Source organism: Centruroides sculpturatus, unplaced genomic scaffold (assembly GCF_000671375.1).
Source record: "Centruroides sculpturatus isolate CEXI.00-Female unplaced genomic scaffold, Cexi_2.0 scaffold983, whole genome shotgun sequence".
NCBI classification, from domain to species: domain Eukaryota; kingdom Metazoa; phylum Arthropoda; class Arachnida; order Scorpiones; family Buthidae; genus Centruroides; species Centruroides sculpturatus.
The window spans coordinates 318,166-336,896 of NW_019385180.1; the positions used below are offsets into that span (position 1 = coordinate 318,166).

At 32.1% G+C, this 18,731-nt stretch overlaps 1 protein-coding gene and 1 long non-coding RNA gene across 3 annotated transcripts; both read left to right on the forward strand.

Moving 5' to 3' along the window:
• Positions 1-1,459: 1,459 nt before the first annotated feature.
• LOC111635831 (transmembrane emp24 domain-containing protein bai-like) lies at positions 1,460-12,976 on the forward strand. Its single transcript, XM_023380933.1, has 5 exons — positions 1,460-1,737; positions 6,040-6,160; positions 8,457-8,527; positions 9,858-9,984; positions 12,426-12,976. The coding sequence occupies exons 1-5, from the start codon at positions 1,558-1,560 to the stop codon at positions 12,545-12,547; spliced, it is 621 nt and encodes a 206-aa protein (XP_023236701.1). The 5' UTR covers positions 1,460-1,557; the 3' UTR covers positions 12,548-12,976.
• A 2,631-nt stretch (positions 12,977-15,607) lies between these two features.
• On the forward strand, positions 15,608-17,113 carry LOC111635832. 2 transcript variants are annotated; one of them, XR_002758443.1, is made up of 3 exons: positions 15,608-15,914; positions 16,004-16,878; positions 16,951-17,113. It is a non-coding gene; the product is annotated as an uncharacterized LOC111635832 (long non-coding RNA). The 2 variants fall into 2 exon arrangements; XR_002758442.1 differs by having other exon boundaries at positions 15,608-15,765.
• Positions 17,114-18,731: the final 1,618 nt, after the last annotated feature.

Genomic DNA, 18,731 nt, shown 5'->3' on the forward strand with positions numbered 1-18,731 from the left:
GTCCAATTCTCAAACGAGAAAGGACAACCTCAGATCTCCTATCATACTGCCTATTATGTGTCCAATTTTCTACCAAAGGTTTGATCTCGTATAGTTTATTGTGGAATTGTGCGTTCCACATAATTTGCCATCTCTCTGCTATTCGTTTTTTTTTAAAAAAAAAAACTATGTAGGGTCATTTTGACTCGCACCATCTCAGTTGAAGTTAAAACGTTAAAATTCTTCCTTTCCTTTGCCCACTTTCACACGGGTTAGAATACAGTATTTTAACAGTGGGTGATCGGTTTATTGTATTTTAAGTTGCGCTTTGCCCGTACAAAAACTCCATAGATGGTCACACCTCCATATAGAGTGACTATTCAAATTCGGGTTGTCAATTAGCACCCTGCCACTTTTTAATTTACGACTGCATGGTTTATGTAGAAATATTAAAGGTTTGAAAAATTTTTCAAATAATTTCAACGGAAAAATCGTTTCTATTAAGAGATATTTAAAATCTGAGTGTTGTGTTTATTCTTTAACACTTCCATTGTTAACACTTCCATTCTTAACGCTTTCATTGTTAACAACCTCTCCTCCGCGGGGGAAATTTCGAAAAATCCCTTCTTAGTGTACGTTCTCATGATGTACCCTAACTGTGTACCAAATTTTAACCTTCAACTCCTAGCCGTTTGGGCTCTGCGCTTATTATTATTATTATTATTATTATCAACCTATCTCAATTATATATATATAGATTTGTTATTTCTACTGCTATAAACTTTTTCAAAACAATATTAATTTTAAAATTAAAGAAATAAATACTTAAATATTTAAAATAAAAATGAGAAAAAATAGCAAAAGAAAAAAATATCATGATCTTATTTAATTGTTTAGCATAATTAAGAAATTTAAATTAATATACAGTATACCTCGTATATATGTTTTTAAATGCTTCGAAAGTACAGCCAATTTTGGCCGGATGGGCCAAAGAGCGTTCAAGATGACAGCCTACCGCTCTAGACAACTCGGGATCGAATCATCAGAAATTTTTCGGGGGGGTGATCCGACGGAATATGTCGGTCCCCGTACCTAACCACCCCGTCGCCCCATTGTGAACATGGCCGATTTCATAATGGGCTTGCTAAAAGAGGCCCTCTTAGTGCCCACAGGTCGGAAAGAGTTTTTAAAAAGTCAATTTCTTTGAAACCATTCGTATTTTTTGATAAATTAAAACAAAAATTATTTTTACTTTGCATATTTATTATTATCGAGCATTAATTGGAAGCAATTAATTTCGTTAAACTTTAATAATATCGTTCATTTTTAATATTTTCATATTTTATTTTAAACGCAGGCTTCAAATCGTCAAACGACACGTTCAATAATATATTTTTTTACCTTTTATGTTACCCGGTTTACTATTCGAGAAATCGTACCTCGTGACATAAAACTACCAATGAATGCTGGCGTTTTTGACGGTCTACGTAGCAGAATTGAGCGAATAATAGCGCAGTCTTCTGTTAAAGATTTCATCCACCATCTTTAATCGATTTTGAATAGAATAGACAGACGAAAATGGATTTATATATATTTTTAATAGCAGTTTTAGGTTGTTTAGTAAACGATGTAAATAGCTTAATGTTTCATCTTCAACCTAATTCTAGGAGATGCTTGAAAGAAGAGATTCACAAAGGAGTTTTAGTTACAGGCGAATACAGTTTAAGCGATGCGCCTGGACAGAAAACCGATTTGATTGTAAGTTATTTGCTTAAATATTTAATCTAAATTGAATTCAAAGTCTGCAACTAGATCTAAATACAAGAAAATTATGCATTTAAAATTTATTTATTGCTGATATTCTGTCAATCAAAAACCTGAAAAAGATGATCTGTGATTAGTGACCAGATGCTTGGTTTATTATGAAGCTGTTCCGTGTTCTTAGAACACGTGGAAGTCTGTGACCCAGTTTTAAAAAAATGATGTTTCATATTATACGGCATATATTAAAAAAAATATATTTATAAATGTGTTTTAAAGAAGAAAATAAATTAATAGAAGCAGTTCTAAGCTGAGGCAAACTACAAAAATTCTGAAGTGTTTTTATATTTATTTTTTAGACTTTTTTAAAGTATAACATATGTAATATCTTGTTAAGGCATCAGTCTATTGATCTGGCAAACCTGGATGGCCGAAAAAACCTTGGGAAATTTTTGCGGGTGCTCTGTCCTGGGTATGTTGGACCTCACTTCTGGTCTGATCGTCCCCGTGTGGGTCCGGCCAAACTTGTGTTATTTATCAAATTTTATTGATCGTCAAGTTTGTTGGTTTAATTAAAAAATGATTTATGTGTAAGGTATATTGGATGTTTCACTTGAAACTGTGAAATATCTCAAGAAATATGAAAGGTATGAAAAAAACATTTGAAACAAACCCTTGGTATTTTGGAGAGGGCAGTTCAACCCTACAAAATTTAGTCTCCCCTCGCCACCACCTGGAGGTGGGGGGGCAACTTTATAAATTCAAATGGGAACGGAACCCCAATCTTTCATAGAAGATTTGGATTTTACATTCAAAATTATATAGGGTTTATCTGAATCATTTTTTTCAAATCATGGCATATAGTGTTGAAATTAGTAAAAATTAGTTTTTTTTTTCTTTTTAAGGGAAACTCCTATGTTTTATTGTATAATGATTTCAGACTGCAAGAAGAGTAACTCTGATGGCTGAATATGCTTTTTGAATCATAGATGGCATTACAATTGGCTACTTTGAATGCGAGAGGCAATGGTCTCTTTCCTTCAACATAGAATCATGCTGTGAAATGTGGTGGTTGTCAAAAAATGTTCCCATAACTTTTGCTGATTACAGTGCCATCTACCACAATTTGAGAAAATGTTTCAGATAATTTTTGACATAGAATCCAAATCTGCTATGAAAAATGGAGGTTTCCCATTTGAATTTATAGTTGCCCCTGCCCCCACCTCCAGGAGACAGTGAGGGAGACTAAATTTTGCAGTGTTGAACTGCCCATCTAAAATATTGGGGGTTTGTTCCAAACATTTTTTTCATATGATGTGTATTTCTTGAGATTTCTCTTGAGATTAACTTGAAACACTCAGTGTAAATAAATATCTGTTTTATATACTGTATTTTCAAAAATCTTATGGATAATGTATGTAAAAACAATAAGTCAAACATTTAAATTATAAATCATTTAACTGTCTATAGAATATTTAATTTTTTAATAGATAAATATAGGCCGAAACACTTAAGTGGTGATTTCAAACATTGTTAATTTCTATCCATATTACTGTATTATATAATATACAATATATTATATAATACAGTATATAATATATTGCTGTATATTATTTACAGTACATGCAAACAGTTCTTGTATTTCATTTTTAGTGCATAAAGTAATAGATGAAATTACAAAAAGAATATTGTGAATCAAACATGATGTATATAATAATTAAAGATTAAGTATGTTCATTAATAATGAAAAATAATCTGTAATTTTGTTTGCAGAGATTAAATTGAAACAGGCAGACAACAAAAGAGAGCAGTTTTGTTGAAAGAAAGAATATTTCTAAAAAATTTAGACAGTAGTAAATATAATTTCATAAATGAATATTATATTGGAGTTTTATGTTGGATTCATGTTTACTTTACCATATTGACTTATAAAATGTAATTCAGATAATTTTTATGTTTTAAGAGATGATGTCACTATAGTAATTTAGCCAAATTATTTAACACATTAAGGGTGAATTAAATAATTCAGTTCTGTTTTAAAAGATTGGAAAAATACATTGATTGGTGTTTCCATCTAAGTTAAAAACATTATTTTATAACATTTATTCAAAGGAAAGTTATCACAAAAGAAAACATTATTTTATAACATTTATTCAAAGGAAAGTTATCACAAAAGGATTATAAATTGCATATTCTTCCAAGGATATTTATTCATTAATGCATTTTTGTTTTATATAATCAATAGTTTTTTTATAGTTTAAAGAGATGTTATTTACACAAAACCAATGTTAACTATTTAGAGTGACAGAAAACAAAATTCTTATGTTCTTATTTATTCATTTAAGATGTTTCAAGCCTACAGAAGTCCTTATTTTTTTTTTTTAAATTGCTTAGAAATATCTTTCATGAATGAATATGAATGTCTTCATTACAGACTAACACAATAGTTTCCAACATTTTTCGGGTGGCGACCCCTTTTTATAAAAACCAAGTGACCCACACCCCCGATACAATTGAAAAAGGTATTTTTAATAAGGTAATTAAAAAAACAACAAAATTAGCTTTTTAGTATAATTTTATTTTAAATTATGTTTAATAATTAATTTAATGTGATGGTTGAAATTGCATGTTATTAACCAGCCTGAAAATTTGCAGGTGAGTTTTTGTTAATGGCAACCTCATGCCATTTTCAACATTTAATTTATTCCTCTCAAACTCTCAACACATGTTTCAACCAACTGTGACAGAATAGTGTACCTAGATTACGCTTATTTTAATTTTTAAAAAATATATGAAATTATTCAAACTTCAAGACACCATTAAGAATAAAAATTGCATTATAGTGAATATTTTGTTTTAGTTTACTGTAATAAGTTGGTGACCCCACAGAAAACCCGTCTCGACCCCCTTCTGGGTCGCGACCCATAGGTTGGGAACCCGTGAATTAACAGCTCCATTCTCATTGAAATTAGGCAAAAAAACAAAAAACAAAGTACTTAATATATTTTAGAAGCCAAGATGAAAATATTTTGATCAAGATTAACATTTTTGGAATTTAAAATTCCACTAGAATCAAATTTTTGTAAATATAAAATGTTAACAAAATTGAACATTAAAGCTGTTCAATTTTTTTGAAGCTTTTAATTTTCAATTTTGATCAGATTTTATATCTAAGAAGATATGTTGTAATGCTGAATTCAAAAAATATTTATCCTGATCAAAATATTTCCATTTTGGCTTTTAAAAAGTTCTGAGTGGTTTGTTTGTTTCATATATGAATATAGTTGCATAGAAAATATTACATAAATATATTACTTCTGTAAAATTCAGCATATTAATTAATGAAATATAATAATAGGTTAATAAATTGTTAGTTACTGGTAGAAATTATTGAAGATTTTATCCCTATTGTTAGAGAATATTTTCAAATATTTTTTATTCAGTTTTTAAAAGGATATTAGTATAGTTATTAAATAATAAAATTTGTAATAAAATTAGCTCAAAAACTATACTGTGTTGTGATTAAAATAGAAAAATGCAAAATAGCTATTTTTGATTTTTCTATTTTAATCACTATTTGCACTTTAATTATATTAAATGTTTTTGAATCTTTTTACAGAGCAAAATTTTCATTATAGGTTTACTTAAATTAAAAAATTCAAAGATTTAATTTGAATATAGCTGATTTCAAATTGTTTCAGTTCTGATCTGCAAGTCAGTTATTAATATAAGACAAACTTTTTTAAACATTAAACAAATAAATTATATATATTGGGTCCATATATTTAAATTAAATATAATTGGCCATTAGATAGGATACATATAAAATTACTTTTCATAATTAAATCCAGGTAATGGAATCTGAGTATTTATGTTTTATTTACNCCAGCAGTGTTTCCAGCAATGGCAGGAACGCTGGGAGAAGTGTATACATTACCAAGGAGACTACTTTGAAGGGGATTAGGGTTTGTACCTCAAAGTCAATAAATTTATTTTTGCCGACCAAAGGTCCGATACTTTTTAAACAGACCTTGTATATCAAATTATTAACCTTAGATTTAGTTTTTGTTAATCTTATAGTTAATGATTATTAAATAATTATTCTTATCTCATATCCATTAATTTTCTAAAGGCTTTTTTCATGGCAGATTAAAATAGTTTGTTATAAATTATATAACTTATAAATTTATTGAACTTTTTTAATTTAATAATTGTTTTGCATGAACTACTGTATATTGTTTTACTTTTACTTTAATCTCATAAAATTTAAAAATTAAATTTGTCTAATTTGTTTGTTAGGTCACAGACACAAAGGGCCATACTTTGGTTTCAAGAGATAACATAGAAAAGGGAAAATTTGCTTTCACTACTGATGATTATGATGTATTTGAAATTTGCTTTATTTCAAAAATGCCTGCTGGTAAGTTTTTATGTTTATTATTTCAAATTCAATTTATTACGTCATTACAACTTTCATTTGTAATATTTTCATCCCCTTTAATGTGAATGAAGAGGTTTTAAGTGGAAATTTTCTTGTACATACTATGTCTACATATAGCAAAATGCAATGCTCTCTCTGGGCCCTTTTGGCTGGATGTTCCTCCCTAATAGTTAAATGTGGTGAATTGACATGTCAAAATAATGATTCTTATAAGTTGTAAACTGAAAAAAAATAGTGCAGAAACAAAAAATCAGAAATAACTTGATCTGTAACATAAAGAATACCCAGAAAATCAAATTTAAAAATATTTTGAATTCTATTATTGGAAACAGAAGGAGAGAGTTGATAGAAAATAAGGACAGTTATCTATAGATCAAAATGACAGACATAAAATGAAATGCTGATTGCTTACAAGGAAATGTGAACATTTTGCTATATTAGAAACATTTTGACATTGATCAATGTGAATCTTTTCAAAACTTAAATAAACAGTTTGGAATTATAAATCATCACGCATAAAAAAAAGTATAAGATGATATATAATTGACAAATACATTGTCTTTGACTTGCAACCACCCACATTTACAATGATCAAAATTAGTGCAATTAAAAAAATTTTATCAAGTGTAAACAATTGATTGCATTTGAAGAAATTATTAAATGTTAAATGTAATACTTTAATGGATAATAAACACACTATACATAACCAAAATAAATAACTGGTATATTCATGTTTCCATTATTTATCACTTTAAAAACTGACAACAGAACTAACTTTCTACAGAGCTGCTTGATCTGGATAATCATTCTAAATTTAATTTTATAATAAAGTTAAAGAGAGTTAATAATAAATAAAATAAATAAAAATTATGATAAAAATAATTTCATATGACGATTATAATACTCCCTCAGTATGATTTTTGGTTTCTTTGAAAGTGGTTGGCTGCCTGCACTCCTGTGAATCTTTGTTAATAAAAATACAGTAGAGCATCGATTATCCGAATACCAATCAACCAAAACATCGGTTAACCGAAAGCGTTCCTGTTGGAAAATTCAAATTTCCTCTAGTGCTGTGGCACTGCAATATTTGGCTGTCTTGGGCTACTCAAATATTATTTTTCTTGGTATGTGTGTTTTAGCTGGCAGCATTGGCATCACCATGAGAGGGTACTTAAGGATGCGCCACTATTTGAACAAGGCTTTTTTCCCCCCATTGTGAGTGGTGAGTTTTTGTTTTTTGTGTTTTCTCAGGACTGTGTGAAGTGCTGAATCAGAACTGAACTTCTGATTAACTTCTGAAATATAATTTTTTTTTGTTTTTATATTTTTTAATATATTTATTTTGTTTTTAACGATACAATAGCCACAACTATTATTTTTTAAAAATTTTTGTTAGGCTTAACATCAACAAAAATCCAACATGAAGCAACATGCAATGGAAAAAATTTCATCATGGGATAGGTTAATATATTTTTTTGTACATAATTAGTTATTCGAAAAATCAGTTATCTGAACAACCCCAGTCCTGAATTGCTTCAGATAATCAATGCTCTACTGCACTAATTAATTAAAACATTAAATTAATGCCAAAATCTCAAAAAGAAAATTGAATATAGCAGATCATCACTTAACATTTGAGGAAAGATGCAAGTATACTTTTATTGAGGAAAGATGCAAGTTTTATATACTTGCATCTTATTAATATTTCTATACAATTTTTTTATTGAAGTTTCTTTATAAACAGTAAAATTGATTTTGAAAGATGGAAAATAAATCCTGGAGGTTGCAAACATGATCCAACATCAATAAGAATAATCAAATTCTTTTCTTGAAATCTGATTAATATAATTTTCATTCATTACACTCAGCTTTTTATTTTTAATAAAATGAACTTAAATCCATTTTAACAACATGTAAGATAGCATTTAATGTTGAAATAAACAAATGAGCCCTATTTGCATTTGCCATTTTAAATTTATACAGCAACCTCTATAATTTGTTGAAATTGCTAATTGTTTGTTTTTGAACTTCATGGTGTAGGAAATGCTTCTCAATGTTTGCTTAGCAAGCATTTACTTTTTATTACTCATTTTAACCCATTACTAATGATGAGGATTAATTGTTGTTATAACAGTGTAGGAATTGAATTATATAAAAATTTAAACATAAATGTAATTGATTTATATAATAGCTAGAATAAAACTTTTTAAACCGAATTCAATTTAAATTTATAAAAACAATAATCTAAAATATTTTGTTTTCTTTACAAATATAGGTCAGAGAGGAATGGTTCGTGAAGCAACACTTGTGATAAAGCATGGTGCTGAAGCAAAGAACTATGAGAATGTAATTATTTTTGAAATGTTTAATATATTGACTTTATTACTATTTCTATACAAGTTTTTATTTTCAAAGTTAGATACTGTAGTCAATATAGAATGCTAAATTTGCATGTATCATATGCAATGTTTTATAATATGCTTATGTTCAGTAGCAGTATTACCCAAACTTTTCAATTAGTGGGCTAAATTGCACATAAGGACTTAAGGACTAGCATTACACCATCCAGTTTTGGCTAAGCATGCAAATTCAATGAAATAATGATGACTATCTCAAAAATTTCATTGGCTGATTGTGCAGTGAATGTGTGAAGATGTATTCACAATCAATGTTTAAGTGGTCATCTGGAATTTTATATATTCTTGTGACTTAATGCCGTTGTTATATTGTAACTGGTAAATAGTCAGGTTGGATAAGTTTAAAATGATCTTCTACCAGTACTTTTGCAGGGTTGCATGCTTATCAGGGTACTTTTTCTTATTCTTTTCATCCTGTGGGCACTAAGAGGGCCTTTTAATCATACCCATCATGAGTTTAGCCAACCTTATAATGAAGACAGCTGGATGGTGAGGGACAAGGCCTGACATATCTGAGATATCAAAAAATTCCTGGAGTTTTTGATACCTGGATTAAATCCAACATCCCCACAGAAGTAGGCCATAACTGCCTTATTCATTTGGTCATTTTTGTTAAGGTACTGTACTTTTATAAGTTATTACCTTGAACTTTTACAGAACTAGATGAATATTCCATGCCTGTGCTATTATGCCTTTTACATGTAATAAATTGATTTTTGGATAAGATGGGGGAGACAAATTATATTTGGCAATTTTTTTAATCCATTCTAGTTTTTCAAAGGCCTTTTATGCTTGAATGATGTGTAAGTTCTTCTAATGAACATTCTAAATGCTGAGAATTTGTAAGAAATCAATTTTTGGAAAAGAATATGTATAAAGGATGGTTTTAATGTCAATTGGTGGTTTATGTGCATGTGTGTATGTATGTATACTAATTTTTTTCTTCCATATTTCATATGCATATGAAATATGCATATATGCTTTCATATGCAGTTTATTAAAAAAAATTTATATATAAAAATAACTTAGAGGCAAAATAATTAGACTGAAATTTATTAAATTAATCTGATTTAGTTATTTTTAAAATATTTATTCTTCAGTGTTAAAAAATTTGTCATAGAAATTAACTCTAGTAAAAGTTTTTACTGGAGTAAATTGTATCATTTATATAAATTTTAGAAATCACTTTTAGTTTTTTTCATTTAATAAAATATGCTAATTTTACAATTAATGTGTTTTAATCTTTATAATATTTTAAGCTTGCTGAAGTAGGCAAACTCAAGCCACTAGAAGTAGAATTACAGAGGTTAGAAGATTTATCTGAATATATTGTCAAAGATTTTGGTTACATGCGACAACGAGAAGAAGAAATGAGAGATACCAATGGTACAGTCTTTATTTAAAATTATAACTTCTACATTTTTACTAAATTATAAAAATATCTGAATGATTGATAAGTAAAAAAAAATGTTAAAAAATAACAACCAAAATATAAATCTAATTGTATAAAACACATTTATTCAAAGGAACAAATATGGAGCCAGATAGAAAGAAATGCTTTTTGTTTAGGTCAAATACACTTATTTACAAAACATATATCCATGCAAACCAACCAAGTGCAAAAGTATAGTTAGAACCTAACTTACACTATGTCTTAGTACTCTTTGGCCTATTTAGATACTTGTCTATAATTTAGAATATCTATGTACATACCTGATAATAAATGAAATAAATGTGCACTTAATTTTGAGATATGATTCCCATATGGTCATTTACAAAAGTAAAATTGATGTATATATCAGAATTTTGTTCTAATCTGAAACAATATCAAACTCTTTGGAATATAACAACTTGCAGGTTTTGTTATATTCAAAGTAAAAACTTTCTAAAAAATTTTTTATTCCGACATTAATTTTATCATTGATTTTTTTTTCAAGAAAAGATTTTTGTGTTTTAAAACTCTCATGAAGTCTTCCTTACATTTAGGTCTCATAATAACAATGCAAGTTTTTTATTTCTAAAAAAAATACTTGAACTGAATTAACAAAATTTGACTATTTCCTTTGTGTTAAAGTGAAAAAAACATTATATTATTCTCAATACTTCAAAATATAAAAAAGTATCTAAAAACAGAATCTTGTCTGAATATATAGAAGAATGTATTGAATATATAAGATTCTGGAATATGCATTCTTTTTACCTCTATGTCCTTACTGTTATCAATTTCTGTTTGTATCCTTGTCTACTTGGACCTTGTTTATTAATAGGACTTATTACACTGGTATAGTTTCTGAATAGCAAATAGAGGAGATCTCAGTTCAAATAGTGAAAACAAAATACAGGTTGACATTTAAAAATCCGATAACCTCTGGACCTGAGGAGTGCCAGATTTTTTTATTGTTATACAAGGGTTGTTCAAGGTTAAATGAGACTTTTGGGCCTATAATTTCGAAAAGTAACTGTAGCACAATAAAACCTGAAGAGGGAGTAGCTTTATTCATCCCAAGATTTCGGTAGCAAGCATGATGTATTTTGTGCATAGCAGTTTTAGTGATCATGGTGGAAGGTAATGTGTCTGCAATGGTGGAACAGCAGTGCATAATGAAATTTTCATGAAGGAAAAAGTGAAACCTGCTGAAATTTTGAGAATATTGAGTACACAGTATTGGGATCAAACGCTATTGCAGGCAAGAGTGTACAAATGGTGTCAACAATTTGGTGAAGGATGAGAGCTGGTGACAAATGAAGCACATGGACATATTCATCCAACTGCAGTAACACAAGTGAATATCGAGTTGAGCAAGTTATCCTGGAGAACTGGCAAGTAACCATGAGACACATTGCAGAAGAAGTGTCCATCAGTGTCAGTAGTGTTGAGAAAATCATCCACAAGCACTTACTGTTCTGCAAGATGTGTGCCAGATGGGTTCCCTGACAGCTGACATCTGTACAGAAATGGGTATGCAAGGAGACATATGAGCAGCTTCTGAATCGGTTTTGTATCGAAGGTGAATATCATTTGTTTGGGTCCCTTAAAGCACACCTGGGAAGAAAGAAATTCCAGACAGATGATGAACCGCAGCAAGTTGTCCTGTGCTGGCTACGACATCAGCTAACTTCTTTCTACAAGAAAGTTATCAGGGACCTACCCTGCCGCTCGGAACAGTGTCTACATACAGATGGAGAGTATTTTGAAAAATTGACATAGTCATTTTCTGTTAAATATGTACAGCATATACAAAGGTCATTCAAAGTTAAACAAGACTTATTTATGCAGACTAAAAGCAATATCAAAAACATGTATGAACTATCTGTATGATCCTTTAAAGAAAAAAATTAAACACTAAATGAAAAGCAAATAAAATTTTAATGTTCATCAACTAAATAAAACAGTTCTACAGAATTTTAGTTAGGTGCCTCCAAAAAAACAGTGGCACACCAATGCAGTAAATTTGAAAATGTACTCTGAAATCAATGCCAGAAATCTGAAGGAACCAGATTATTGATGGCCAGATTTTTGAATATCAATCTGTATCTTTATTTTTATCTGAATATAATATCTTCAAAATATCTTTGTTCACAGATGAAAATAAAATATTTTGTTTTGACTATTTGACTAAGATCTCCTCTATTTCCTATTCAGAAACTATATTAGTGTAATAAGTCCTATTAAAAACAAGGTCAGACAAGGATACAAACAGAAATTCTGTAATATGCCTTCATGTTTATTTCCATAATGTAAAGTTTAAAATTAAATTTAGGCATAATACTTTTTAAAATTCTTGATAATAGCATTTTAAATTACTAATGATTTATACATTTTTCAGAATCCACAAATTCTCGTGTTCTCTACTTCAGCATCTTTTCTATGTGCTGCTTGCTGGGCTTGGCAACGTGGCAAGTGTTATACCTCCGTCGTTTCTTTAAAGCTAAGAAACTCATAGAATGAAGTGTGAGAGAATGCAATGACTTCCAGAGTTAAGAGTCCAAGCATTTGAAATTGCGCATTGACATTTTCATTAACTGTGTGAAAATGTATTGTATGGTGAAGGAAAGGAAACGTGGATTTTTTAAGTTATAAAAAAAAATACTGAATATAAAATAATGTAATTATAATAAATTGGATAAAAACATTTCCTCTTTTTTACAAATTTGTTAAGTAAATTATACTGTGTTTTTTCAATGTTAAAAGTTTGTTCACTGGTAGTTTGTTTCTTACGTGGCTTACTTATTAATGTTTTTATCATTCAAAATAGATGTAATGGTCTCTTACCAAAAACTTAGAGGAGACTGAATTATAGGTTTCGTACTGTGCATGAAGGAAAATGTATATTGGCATAAAACCGAAATAAATTCAATTACAGAATGTGGTTAAAAATTTTTTGAATTATTTTAAAAAATGCTCAAAACTTATAGACATTTGTATTTCATGAGAAATTCTAAACTTCATCCACAAATTATGTTCAGAATCTATATAGTTTTATAGATGAGTTATATTTTTAAAATTAATTCTATAGCTTAATCTATAAAAATAAATTCAGTATCTTAAAAAAAATTTCGGATTATGTTGTTGCTTAGAACATTCTAATGTATTTCCTTTGTAACTAATATGTAATTGAATAACAATAGCATGTGCTTTAACATTCATTTAGCTGGAATCATTTAAATAAATGTTTACGTTAAAAATTACTTCTGTACTTTTGTGCTTAAACCCCGATAACAATTGCTAGAACCAAAAAAAAAACCTTAATTTGCTACACCTAATGCCTTTGGGAGCAGCTAAGATTTCCAGGTTTTTCCAGAAAAAAGATTTTCCACTACAAATCAAACGTTTTATTATATAGGACATTAACTTACGTGCTATTTACTCCTGATACATCTCTTGAAATTTATCTGCTTTTAACACTATTTCAATTTTGCAAATTGGCAAAATTGCTTACCACTGAAAGGGAATTGTGTAAAAGTTTTAGTTCCTCTTTGTTCAGCTCCGAATGGCTGAAGTTTGGAGAAAGTTTCGTTACAGTAAAATTGATATTTCATTGAAAATATTTAGAAAAATAAATCGTACAATTATGTTTTTTGAGTTTTGAATTAGAATAATTAAAAAATTTTTTTAAAAATCATTTTGTTTTAGTCGGGATTGTAGAAGGCGTTATGAGACTCGAATTTGAAATGTAAGGCGCGTTTGTTTGTTCGTTCCGAACGCTCGTTTGTCACGTGAGCTGCGATTTTACTAAGAACGAAAATTTGAGTATGGAGAGGTTAAGGTTATATGTCACGCGATAAAACGCACGTTTGTTCCGCCCCTTCGCCATGTTTGTGGTCTAGCTTCTGCTTGCTTGGCTTGCACGTGGTTTATTATCTGACAGGTTGGCAGCGCTTGTTTTTCTATTTAAGCTAGGCCACGTCAGGCGTTGATCAACGACGACCCATAAATACTCGAGGTTCGGGGATGTTGCTAATACTGTTATCGTGAACTAGCAGATGTGCCCGGCATTGCTCGGGAAAAAAGTAACGATAGCAAAGATTAAGGTTAGTAGATTATAGCCGATCTTACCCGTTTTCACGGAGTGTAACAATTAGGTTTCGATACTAAGTATAAAATTTTTAGCTATCTGCTTACCACTGTGAGAGGCCGGACTTGAAAAGAAAATTTTATTCAAAAATTTTGTTCGAAAAAAATAAGATCGCTACGGATATGATTATATCCTTTCCCACAAATGGTCACTCAAATAGGGAATGGATACTTCCCTATTTGAGTGACACATCGAATGTGTCGCTAGGAATCGAACGCGAAAAATCGCCATTGGACTTGAACGATTTTACCAAAAAAGGACAAGAATTGCGAGGGAGAGGACCCCCAAATAAAGGAGAAGGTTCGATGACGCGACAGGGAGTTCGCCCGACAGAAGAGTTGGCGCCTCGAAGGTTGGTCGTGTGTGTACACTCGGATACATTTTACCGCCGATGCTCCTCCAATAGCCAGTGATCAGAAGCTTAACCGCCGATGAGTCCAAGTACCCACCAAGAACATGTCTTCACCGGAAAAAGGACCCAATTCAAGAAAGCGATCTTCAAGTAAATACCACGCGCGAACAATTGTAAACTCTCTCTCTAAAAGCATAAGTGTAACTAGTTTAGGCCTATATAATCAATAAACGGATATTAATTTCTATAATGGAATTGTAAAGCGCACTTCTTTAGCTTAATTGGTCTCCATCCCGAGTCCAAGAGTGCACATACGCGACTGCTCGCGCGTAAATTCGAACGTAACGGTCTCTGTGTCTACCCAGAAGACACAGTGGTGTCAGTCCTGATAAATTTGCCATTGCCGTCTTCGCCGACGCAATGTCGACCCTTCGGTCCTGTGGTGCCGAAGTATAGAGGGGACCCTTCGGCATTGACATTTGTAGTCTCGGGAAAAAAGTGGAAAGACAAATTCTTATGACAAACGGATACATAAATCGTAAATTTAAGGAAAATAAATTCTAGAGCTTTTCCTGTACCACGTGCATCTCTCTCATTCATTAAATTTAGTTGTAAATGATACTACAAAAATCAGAAATTCAAGGAGAAAGAATGGCCGTTTTCCCCTAGCTCAGTCTGTTTATCCTGTGTGTCGAGAATTAATTTTCGTTCGGCCGTATTATAAAGGTTTTTCGGTATTTTTACTATTAACTTTATCCAGTTTGATGTTGCATTAATAGGCGAAACCCGCGGCGACCGAGGAATCCTAAGAATTTGATTTATTTCATGCCATGGTCGAAAATGGACGAAAAAGATATTTATTCCAACGAATTTCGGAGATGGTCAAGCCTCGAGACCTAGAATTTAAAAAGATCGTCTTTTACCTCTCCACGGTCGACATTCTGCACCATGTAAATGCACAAGATAATTTATTTATCAAATTTAAAAAAGAAAAATAATTATAAATTAATTAATTAAAAAAAATTTTAAAAATTTATTTTTTTTAAAAATTCTAATTTTTACGAAATTCGAACATTGTTGACGCGTTTTTTAACGTTTGTTCGAAATACGTCACACATGACGAATCGCAGTTCGATTGTGTTTCTCGTTGCTGTCGGACGTGCTTTTCTTTCGCTCTTGGATTGCGTGCTGTTTTCTGCGGTTTCGTGCCTTTTACAGAGAAGATTGAAGATTTTTTAGGTAAGTCTTAGTCCTTATTGATCCTAGACGTAAGAATTTATTTAATATTACTTGGAGAATCGGTCCCAGAAGACATCTCGGCACATCGTTCGATGGTCGACCGTTTGCGCTTCGGATTCGAATCTTTTAGATTTAAAAAGGCGGCTGCGGTGAGCAGTTTGCTTTTACTCGGAAGAATTTAAGCATTAATTTAAGCTTTTGTTTTCACTGGACTAATTGCAAATTTTCTTTTTTACAGGATGAAGACGTTGGTGCGTTGTTGGAGGCGGTTCCGGCGGAGGCAGGCGGTGGCGCCGGTGGGAGAGGGTTCCTCGGACGACGCGGAACCAGTCTGTCGTTCCGTGCCGTTGGAGGAGCGGGGGCTCGACGGAGTGACAGGCAGCGAGTGAAGAAGGCCTTGGCCAAGTGCGCGTGGCGTGGCATCCTCCCGGAGTAGGGATGATGCGACGCTACACCCTGGGTCCAGTGCGCTTGGCCGAGGTCTTCGGGGATCATCCGGCCACAGACATTTCTGTGGAGGATGTTGAAAGTGTCAGCTCGGACGAGCTGTCACTTTCTGTTTGGTCGCGTTCTGCCCGTTCGTCCGCGACGGCGACGCCACCGCCTTGCCGAAATCGGAACGGGGAGGAGTCGTAGGAGAGAGCCCCCGAAGTCGAGGGACCCCTGGCCTAGGCGATGAACTTCTTCGATTTCCTCTTCTTCACACGGATGCGACTTTCTTACCGGATTCGACACTTTTCACCCGGACATGACACTTTTTAACGGACGTGACTTCTCTTACCCGGACGTGACCCACGGACTTGACACGTTTCTTCACCGGACGCGACATTCGGCCGACCTTTCTTCCCAAACAGCTGTTATGAGGATTGAGCTTCCGGTTAGGGTTCGTTAGGTCAGGTCCTTCGCTCTTCTCATAACACTGTTCGGGAAGAAAGGCTGTCTGATTAAGGTAATAATCTTGACCTTAGGTAATAAATGAATAAACTTCTCGTTTTCTCACTGCCTTTGTGTTTTGTAGGAACATTTGGGAGGGAGAAGTATCTCCCTCTCCATCTTTACCACGAAGAGGACCAAGAAGTGGTCATTTATCGTACAAGTGAATATTTTCCGATGGTAAGAACTCTTTCGTTTCATTTCTTAACACATCTTATTTTCGTATGGTAATTTAGTGTTTTCTGTTTATAGGCATGCCGAAGATGTTCTTCGATCACACACATACACACACACGCACGGACATAACACCACCGTACACGAAGATATACACCGTTTAACCTTTACTCGAATTCTCGCACTCACGCACTTACACGTCAAGCGCCACGTTCTGTGTAATTCGACACAATGAAACAACCCGAACACACGCTTCCCACAAATCCAACCCCTGGGTCCTCGTCCCGGGAAGTGGAAACGCCAATTTTAAAGATTAAAACACTTTAAATTGGTGGCCGAAGGGGCTCTGGTAATCACACATCTTGCATCGATTAATGGAATTTCAGACATTAGCATCAATAATCGTTCGGTGATGAATTGGGAAGGAGAAGAATCCTGTACCAAGTATTAAACATTGTTTTTCCCACTATGTTTAGTTTTTGTGGCTTTTTTTAAATCGTGGTCTCAAACTTTTTCAGGCAAATTGCAAGGAATAATTTGTTGTATATGAATTTTTTTTCGAAATACGAAAATAAATTTTTACTTCATATTTGTTTGTGGTTATTTTAATACTTAAACAACAACATTAATTTTAATGGGAAGTTTGAAAACTTTTTTCCAGGATTGCATATATAAAAGCATTTTAACTTGAATTTAACAAAAAGTTTACAAGTTTAGCATGCATAAATCATTTGAAAAACGCGGAGAAATGAGAACGTGTACAGCGAAGTTCACCAGGATTGTGCACTAAGTGATAGCTGCGAGGAAGAGGTAGTCAACCTTCTACCGTGTTAATCCTCTGAACACACCTGAAATTTCCCTAAAATTAACAGAGTTTTCCCTTAATAGCGTTGCTGCACATATCAAAAAAAGTATCAGTATTTCGACAATCCGGAGAAAAACAGATTTTCACGTTAGGACGTAGGCGCTAGGGCACAGCTGTGGTTTTCTGTGTTAGCACTGTTTGTTAGGAGTGGTGTTTTAGGACTAACACAGTTTGAGTTAACTATAGTTATCTCGTCGTATATATCGTTCATATTAATATTATATTGTAAATTCAAGGCTTTTATTTTGAATTTTTACATTTTTATTTATTCACACTGTCTTTTTGATTTTATTGTCAAATATCATGTTATTTGTTTTTAAAATAATGTTTTTTGAGTTGGCTATTTTTGACTACTTTTTAAAAATTTTTTCGCTGGAAAGCTAAAAAATGTCAGGCAACGTTGAAAGCTTCTTGAAAGCAAGTCCTATTCTGTATAATGTTACAAGTAATGGTACTTGTAAATTACTTGTATACAGAATCGTCCTTACATAACAGTGATTGATGTAAGCTAACTGACAGCCGAGCGGTCAAGGTGACAGCCTAACGCTCTAGGGGATTCGGGTTTGAATCCGGGCGGGTCGAAAAATCCCCAGGATATCTTGGGCCCCGCCTCTCATTATGGGTTCGGCCGCTTCATTGTGGGCTTGGCCGAACCCATAATGGGCTTGCTAAAAGAGACTCACCTAGTACCCACAGGGCCGAAGCACTTTTTTAAAATAGGTATAAGCTTGAAGCTTTGTCGATCTATCACATGTCCTTTGTCCACACTACATTTACATGTATTTTATTTTCAATAAATATGTTTTTACAAATAACTTTAATAGTATTGTTTAAGCATATTTTTTTGGGATTTTCACGAGTCTTCGCGTGTTCCGTGATTTCGTTCGAAAATGCATGGCAGTTCGTGCAATGAGGGATAGTTGGCAACTGTGTGCAGAGCGAAAGAATCTAAAAAATGTATATATGGAATTTATATTAATTATATAAATTGTGA